Source organism: Vigna unguiculata, chromosome 4, assembly GCF_004118075.2.
Source record: "Vigna unguiculata cultivar IT97K-499-35 chromosome 4, ASM411807v1, whole genome shotgun sequence".
Classification (NCBI taxonomy): Eukaryota; Viridiplantae; Streptophyta; class Magnoliopsida; order Fabales; family Fabaceae; genus Vigna; species Vigna unguiculata.
The window spans coordinates 39,571,974-39,581,047 of record NC_040282.1 but is presented as its reverse complement, the minus strand read 5'-3'; the positions used below and the strand labels follow the sequence as shown (position 1 = coordinate 39,581,047).

The following is a 9,074-nucleotide window of genomic DNA, read 5'->3' as shown; positions in this document are numbered from 1 at the left end:
AGGTACGCAATAACAGCCACACATGCATTTGATCTGTGTATCACGAAGATCACCAGATATTACATGATATCACAGTTAATGAAAAGTACAAACAGATGGGAACAAATATGTCCACATTACAAAATCAAAACTATCGCCAAAACTTATATCTTAACAATCAGCAGTGCAATATCTTGTTGCACAAAACATAACATTATTACTAACACAGTTCAGACATAGGTATCAACGAGGGATTTCCTCATCTCGTCCACAATGGCACTAGGCTGAGCTTCTCTCAGCTTGAAAACACTCTCAATTACAGATAGCTCTGTTGCAGTGGTGTCTGAACCGCAAAATGCTGTCCAGTCATTAACTGTCATTCCAGCTGCTATCACTTCACTGCCCCGGTTAACAGTTCCGGCCACCAAAGGAACCTGAAGAAGCGTAGAAAGCTCATCCAAGTCTTCTATGGAAGTATGAGGGTGGACCTGCATCGAGGGTATGTCAAAAGAGAGTGTATATAGATGTCTAGATTATGAATTTCTAATAATATATTTTACTCACCAAACCACCCCTATTGGAGAAGGCACAGTAACTACCAACAAGAATGTTGCCTGCTATGGTCTGCCTGAAAACTTCTACTCCAAGAACATCTGCAATCATCTCTTCAGTCTCCTGAACAAAAGCTTAATATTGAATACTCGAGGTAGCCAAGATTTATATATAAAATCAAAGATCAAAGATAGATGCAAATAAAGATGATGGACTAACAGCGTTTGAAGAAGAAAAATGGATTAATATAAATAAAATGATCACTGTGTTAATTTTGACACCTATATAGGAAATTACCTATGCATAGCAATAAGAGAACGTTTTTGGCAGACAAACAAAACTTGATTGGGTAGAGAATTAGCCAGAATAGCATTTTGAGTTATAAACGGATTTGTTTTATCAACAAAAACCAGCATTAGGTGATCAAATTCCCTAGGCTTTGATACATGCTAAATATTGAGTTGTCAAAATTTAAGGCGCTCAGATTCAGAGATAGCAATATATGTGATAATATACCGTGCTCCAGATGAAAATCAATTTCTAATTCTAAATATGAATAAACAGTTACAGAAAAAAAATAATTGGTCAACAATAAGGCAATACCCTGTCAAGATCAGTGTGTGTCAGGGCCACATGGTCGTTACATGCTATACAATTCCCCAGAGCAGATAGCCTTTCGTCTATACGCTGAACAACAACTTGATCAGGTAGACTGTTTCTCAAATGTTGAAGTTCTACAGGAATAACAGACAAAAAAAATTCAAATACCATAAGTTAGTATATCATTACTAGAGTGGATTATATACTGCCAACAAAAAGGGTAAGTTACTCTAAAAAATATAATGTCAATCCAGAAATCCCATCCTCGGGTCTCAATATACAGAATTTGAACAAACAAAGAAATAATAGATTATCAAAACTCAGTAAAATTGGGAGCAATTAAAGGAATAGAGACTAGAGTGTTGATAAAGATGGAGATACTAACAAACAAATGAGCATAATTCAGAATCTTTATGAAATCAGCTAATTGCACAATCACTAACCAATCCAAAACCCGAAGTCAATCATTTGACATTTAAACTAGTAATTTGTCAGGATCCTTTCAATTACAGCTATACAATAGCAGTAAAAAAATTTATCAAAATAAGCGATTACTCATCCAATGTGCTAACAGCCATCAGAATCACCAAGCAGATGTTGAGTAACCTTTTGACATATTTTATTCACAAAGTCAATAGGATGAATTTTGGTTTGGGAAGACAGGAGTTCCAAAACCTATCGGGCCCTAGAACATGATAGTAAAATTGCATAATAGAGTACAAAGAACCAAAACAAACATAACAGAAATAAGAATCACCTTGATCTGTGGTGGTATGGGGCAAGAGAAGCCCATTCTTGTTTCCTGCAAACCAATTGTAAGGAAAATTAATTATGTCCAATAAGATAAAAGGAAAATGATATTTTAACCCACTTTTTTTTACCCACTTTTAACCCATTGCTTTAATCACCATTAGATCATCTTTTTTTATTCTTTTTAGTGATGTGATGTGATGATCTAATGGTGATCGAGGTGGTGGGTTAAAAGTGGGTCAAAAAAAGTAAGTTAAAGTATCATTGTCCTAAGATAAAATAACTAGAAAGAAGAAATAAGTGCAGTTTTTGGTTAATTAGAAAAGGAAAATAAGTATTTATAGGATGGATCCATCTCAATGGACTATAACTACTTGAGAAACAAAGAACAAATGAGGATAAGAAAAACATTACCGGCACAAAGACGACCAATAATCCGAGTACCCCCAATTGATGTCTTGACCACAGGGATAACATCAGCTAACTCAGCTTCAAATACACTGTATCAAGCCACATATTGAATTCATCTATAAAACTATCATAACAAATTGAAACCTATATATATATATATATATATATATATATATATATATATATATATATATATATATACTAAGCAATGTTTTCAATAGTCCATGATGAATGAAAACCTGTAGAAGCTTTCAGAACCTCCAATGGCAACCAAGCAGTAGGCATTGGTAAGTTTAGAGAAGACTCCAACTTCACAATTATTTTCAAACTGAAGTCCTGCAGGAAATCCATAGTCATCAGATATATTAATTTAAAGAGTAAAAAATATTTCCACCAAAGAAGACCATAACGTAATAGACACACAAAAAACATGAATGAGTAAACTTGGTATAGGTACCAATTAAACAGATAGGGAAAACATATATGTTTCACTTACTAGTTGCCATGATTGAGAATGACAGAAATCTGACCCAAGTAATCAAATTGATGATCTACAGCACCAGAATTCAAATCAGAAAAACATATAAAGGTTCCTTGTTTCATATATAAATAAACTTAAACAATAAACACCTCATTTAAAACACGTAACCATCACATACTCTCAATCTGTGGATGCAGGTTCTCACCTTATTAGACTTTACATTAAGGTATTGGAATTTGAATATTAGATAGAAACTTTTATGGAAAAAAAAAAATAGAAGGGGTCAGCGTTGCTCAAACAACTCTTCTTACATCGACAGTTTCAGATGATAAACTCACAAATTAACTAACTACAACTGATGCTCACCAAAATTGAATAAAAAAGAAGAAAAACAAACAGAAAACGAGTGACTTCTCCACTAGAAACTCCTTCATTTTAATGCCACATAAAAAAATGTGCATTCTCTACTGCTTAGAGCATTTGTAGACATGATCAAACACGGTAGAACACAACAAGAAGAGTATATTTTGTATTTGCTACATTATTAATTATTAATATTTAACATTCAAAAACTCAGTTGAAAGTGATACATTTTTTATCCGTGTAAAGAAAATACAATTAGTTTGCACTCCTTTATTTTGAATCTTTTAAACATAACAAAAAATCCTTAAAAACATGCAAGAGTAAATTCTCACAAGCATGCACCTAGTTTAGTCTATTATTGTTAATTAAAATATGAAAAAGGATTATTGTATTATGTATCTGAAACCTTCGTGATAATTTCAGCTCAGCGACCCAATCAAATAAATATAATAAATTTGGAAAAAAGAGGGAACCCCCAATTCAGAAATCATCCATAACCTAATTTGGGGATATCATGAAGAGAATAATACCTATTGGGGATATCATGAAGAGAATAATACCTATTGAAGCGCGTAGGAATGGAAGGTCACGGCAAAGATAAAAGCGGAGGTAGCGGCGGCGCCGGAAGAGAAGTTGCCGGAGCTGAAAACAGGGTAAGAGAGTCGGGGAGAGAAATTAGGGTATTGTGTTTTTGTAGTGGTATATACCGTGGCCTCCACGTTTATTTATTTATTTTTATATATAATATAATATAAATTTAATTTTTTCATATTTGAAATTATCAGAACAATGAAAATTTAGATTAAGAGATAAAATGATTTTAAACATCTAAATCGCGTTATTAGTTCGGGATAAATATCTATATTTATTCTATACAGTTAAAATAAAATATATATTTATATACGAAATATTTGTAATACAATACATTTTGTTAAAATAATGATTTTTTTTATCTTTATATAGATAAAACAACCTTCAACTTTGTTTATTTAATTAAAAGGACTTAATAAAACCTGCTTTCAAATTGTTTGATGAAAGATGAAAAATTAATAAAAGGGTATTAATTGACAACAGCAATAATATGCATGTGCATAAATAAATAAATATATATATATATATATATATATATATATATATATATATTAAAAATTATTAATGTAATTCCGTTAACTTGATATAAAACTAAACTAAACTTAAAAATCACAGCTAGTTTAGAATGTATGCATCGAATAACCAATTTTAACACTTATAGCATTAAGATAACATTTGTGTGGTAGAGAAAGAAGACTTTAATAGTTCCTTAAAACAAAAATATCTAGAATAACAAATTATTGTGTTATAACAAGGATTTGTTTTATTAGAAAAAAAAAAAAAGTATTAGCAATGGCATGAGTGTTTGAATTTTTCTTGATAGATTTCAGAAAGATATAAGTTACTCATACATAATCTTAATATCATTTTTAATATAAAAACTTGAAACTTAATGTTTATGTTTTTTTTATATCATTTTAACTTTTTTATTTTATTTAATATAAAACTTTCGATTTATATTTAGATTTTTAATATCAATTTATTTGTTTTAAGCAGGTGACAAAAAGAGAATAAAGATATATAATATAAACTTATAGATTGTGCAATGCCATAAATATATTTGATGGACAAAAACGTGTCATCATAAAAAATATCAATCATGAAGAATATCAATATCTTTTATATTTGAGAATCATCTACTAATAAATAAATAAGATCAACGCAAACATAAAAACTCTAAAATAAAATAAAAAATGATCGATTTCTAATGATAATAAGATAAGATCATTATGTGAAATCTTGTACAACACATAAACAACTCTCGTATGTATTTAGAACCCAAATACATTGATACTTTCTAAAACAATAATTTAACATAAATCTCACAACATTCTACTACAAAAATATAAGAAAATTCAAATACATTGTGAACTTAGAGTCGCCAATGTAAAAACAGGTCAGTCCGACCCGTTTAGGCCTTTTCCGCTTTTGGCCCGCCAAATTTGGGTTGGCGGGCTGACAAACCATTTCTTCGTCTCCAATCATTGTGTTATTCTTCATCATCAATGATCTTCGTTTTCTCCAATTCTTTGTTTTCTGCAAAAAAAAAAAAAAAAAAAAAGCCACAAAACCATCACAACCAACAAAAACCCACTACAAAAACCCAACCTACAAAATTATCACAAACATATTAAGAAACCCAAATCACAAGCAGATCAAAAACTCTAAATCGCAACCACATCAAAAAACCCCAATCGAGAAGCCTCCAAACCCTAACTTGAGAAACCCCAATTATGATCATTGTGGTTTACAAAACGAGAAACGAAATTGAAGCCTTCACCATCGTTCCTCTCTACTCAAATGTAGGCACACAACTTCCTCCTTCCAAATCTAGTCGCATCAACAAACGTCGAGTCACCAACGTGTTGTTGATGACCTTGTTGTCTCTTACGACCTTTCCAACGACGAAGGTGTGATGGTTTGAAACGTGATAATGGAGTGAGTTTATCTATTTGTGTGAGTGTTTATGTGAGTATTGGCTTTTTCTGTTAGGTGTGCGATTTCAAATGTTGGATACTAAAATGATGAAACTGAATGATGATGAAAATGTGATAGATGGAGAAGAAGATGATGAAGATGAGAATGAGAGATTGGGGATAGACTTTTGGAGGGAAGAAAGGGTTGCTTCTCGACCTCTCTCACAAACATACAAATGAAAATGAAAATGGGTTGACAAAAATAAAAGCATCACAACACATGAATTAGGTGCAAACGGGTTGCGGGTTGGCTCGCATAAACCCGCCCTGCAACGCATCGGGATGTCAGTCATGTCGAGCCAAATGCAATGAGTTTGTAGGTTCAATCACTTAACCCGACCCACAATTTTTAAGTTGAGTTGGTGGGTCGGTTCGTCAGGCCTGACCCACTTTGAGTTCCCTCCTTAGAGTCTATTATATAACTATTATCGCTCACTTCCTTGTTTATCTTGGGTGACATGGGACTTTCTAAGATATATTATTTTCATCAACCCATCAATCTCTACCATGATTAAAATAAATGCATCCTCATTGTTTGTACAAGCAATCATACTCCACCATGGATAATATACTCACTTGGAACTAAATCATCCCAAGAATTTCCTTTTAGCAACCAATGATAATTCTCCAACAATAAAGAATTCATATTCTTCTTCTCCTTTTGTGGAAGATCAAATTAAATTGTAGCCACAAAGCAAACTAAAAATATTTTATCGAACCATAAGTTATTGATACCACTCTGATGGGAGAAAAACATGTCATCATGAAAAACATCAACATTTTACTCTTAAGAATCACCACCCCATCTATAGAGAAATAAAATCAACAAAAGAATATAACATGAAAACTTCAAACCTGGAGAAAAACCATAACGTTGTCTAATGACCATCATTGAAAAATATTATGTGAAAAGTTGTACGACACATATAACAACTCTCTGCCCTTTAACCCCAAATACACTCACATTTTCCAAAGCAATAATTTAACTTAAACTTCACAACACTATACTACAAGAGTATAAAAAAAGTTAAATACTTACTTAAAAGTGTTTTTGACTTATGACAATAAACATCATAAACTTAAAGTCCGTTATATAATTACTATCACTCACTCCCTTTACTAAGTGGTGTGAAACTTTAAAAAATGTACTATATTCATCAACCCAATATTATGGATTAGAATTTATAAGATTAAATTTCAATTTAATTGCAATTATCACTTAAATGTTGAATAACCTTTTGACATGTTTTATTAAGAAGCCAATCGGGTGATTTTTGTCAAAAGGGAATTACAAGTTGGTTTTAACACGACATGTTAAAATAAAGTATTCAAGGAGTTGGTATTTTGTTTTATCCGACCATATTATATGTTTATAATTAAGAAATTTCGGTTAGGAATGTTATTTTTGGATAGTGTTTTTGTTACATTGATCCGGATTTTTTTTATAATTTAAACATAAATGAAAATATTCTGTATATGTTTTTATTTTGAGATATCTTTTATTATTATTATAACATCTCTAGTGAAAAGGTTTTGTAAAAGTTTCTATCAATCAAAATATTTTAATGCAAGTCTCAAATATTGATTTTAAAGAACTCGTGTTTGTAATATCCATATTATAATATATTTTTTAATGATAAGAAGCTCATGTAACTAACTTCCATCAAGGATATTTAATGTAAGAATTAAAAGATCATATATTCGTTTATGAGCAAATGTGTTTTTTGTTTCTGAAAAAGTAATAAATTTTTACTTTAGTTGCTATAATTGTTGTCATGATCATTCCTTCAAAGTTGAAATTCTATTTGTGTACGTCAGTGTTTAATTCGAAGGATTTTCCAAATTGTAATATCTTTTTAATCTTAATGGTTAATCTAATTATATTTATATAAGTAATATTTCATATTATTTTTTGTCGTATATAATTATTTTTTTACACTTTATCAATCGGATCAAAATATAGGATAAAAGTTATATATATAATTTAGATTTAATTATGACTTGAATTATAGTTCGAATCATTTAAACTTAGATATTTATCTAAAAGATATAAGTGTTTAAACAATTATGTATAAATAATATATTTCTAATTTAATAAATAATAATTTATTTAATATGATGTTTTTTATTTTAAAATATATCCAAATTAAATTTCTATATTTTTAATTTTGTGATATATAAATACATGGTTAAATATAATATATCATGCCAATTAGTTGGAATTGTAAGGTCCGATGGGCCAGGCCTATCAATTCTATAACATGTTCTTTGTTTTTTTTTCAAAGAAGACACTTATTCTCTATCTCTCTAGTTTTATACTTTTTGTTATCTCTTTAAATATTTATCTCTTCGGTAATAATCTACCCGTTTTTCAAGTACGGGCTCGCGGAATCTTCCCTCTTTCCTCGAATATATCAGAAAATGATTTGTAGTTTAATATTAATTAATTTAGTTGCGAGAAAAAAAAAAAAAGCATATCTCAACAAGTTTAAGAACTCCTTTCCGACTAAAATTTGGTATATTTAGGTTTGGTGAGGCTTAATTTTTTGTTTTGATTAAATTTTATTTATCGGTAACTATCCAATCCCAATTTCAAATCTGTTAGATGAAACTTTTAAAAATGAAAAATTCAAAATATTTAATCCAAAATTTTAATATAATTTTTTGGTTGGGTTGAACAAAAGGTCAAGATGGGCTATCCTTGATCGAAAGTTAAGACGAACAGGTCCATAGAGATGGTAACGGGGCGGAGCGGGGACGGGTTTCGCTATCCCATACCCATCCCCATAAAAAATATTCATCTCCATCCCATACCCAAACCCAACGGGTATCAAATTTTTGTCTCATACCCAAACCCAACGGGTATCAAACTTTTGTCTCATCTCCATCCCCACCGGGTAACGGGTATAATTTAGTACCCATACTCATACCCGTTGTGTTACCACTTCAGTGTTAATTTTAATTATTTTTTTATAAAATAATAAAAAATTATAGTAAAAGAAACATAATATTATCAAATATATAGGACGATGGTTGTTTCTTCAATATCAATTACTTTGAAATAAATTATAATTGTTTACATTTTAGATTAGAATACCAAATAAAATTTCATTAGAACAAAAATATTTATTAAATTTGCAAACATTAATGAAACCTAGTTGATAAAATTTAAAAATATTTTTTTAAAATATAAAAGAAAAACAAATATTCAAATTAAAATATATTTTAAATATTTGTTTACTTCAATTTCTTAAATTCTAATCAATATTTTTTTTATATACTAATAAAAGTTAGGTTAAGTTATTCCTTTGGTCCTCATTTTCGTAGCAAAATATCAATTTAGTCCCTCAATTTTTTTTTTTATCTTAATT

The 9,074-nt window shown here is 30.1% G+C and overlaps 1 protein-coding gene across 1 annotated transcript; it reads right to left on the bottom strand.

Annotated features, from left to right (window-relative positions):
- LOC114182464 (eukaryotic translation initiation factor 6-2) lies at positions 1–3,844 on the bottom strand. Its single transcript, XM_028069338.1, has 8 exons — positions 3,697–3,844; positions 2,789–2,843; positions 2,532–2,628; positions 2,296–2,381; positions 1,889–1,933; positions 1,135–1,265; positions 544–654; positions 1–467 (listed from the first exon to the last, which is right to left on the bottom strand). Exons 2-8 carry the CDS (start codon positions 2,796–2,798, stop codon positions 210–212), a joined length of 738 nt encoding a protein of 245 aa, XP_027925139.1. The 5' UTR covers positions 2,799–2,843; positions 3,697–3,844; the 3' UTR covers positions 1–209.
- Between the last annotated feature and the right edge of the window lie 5,230 nt (positions 3,845–9,074).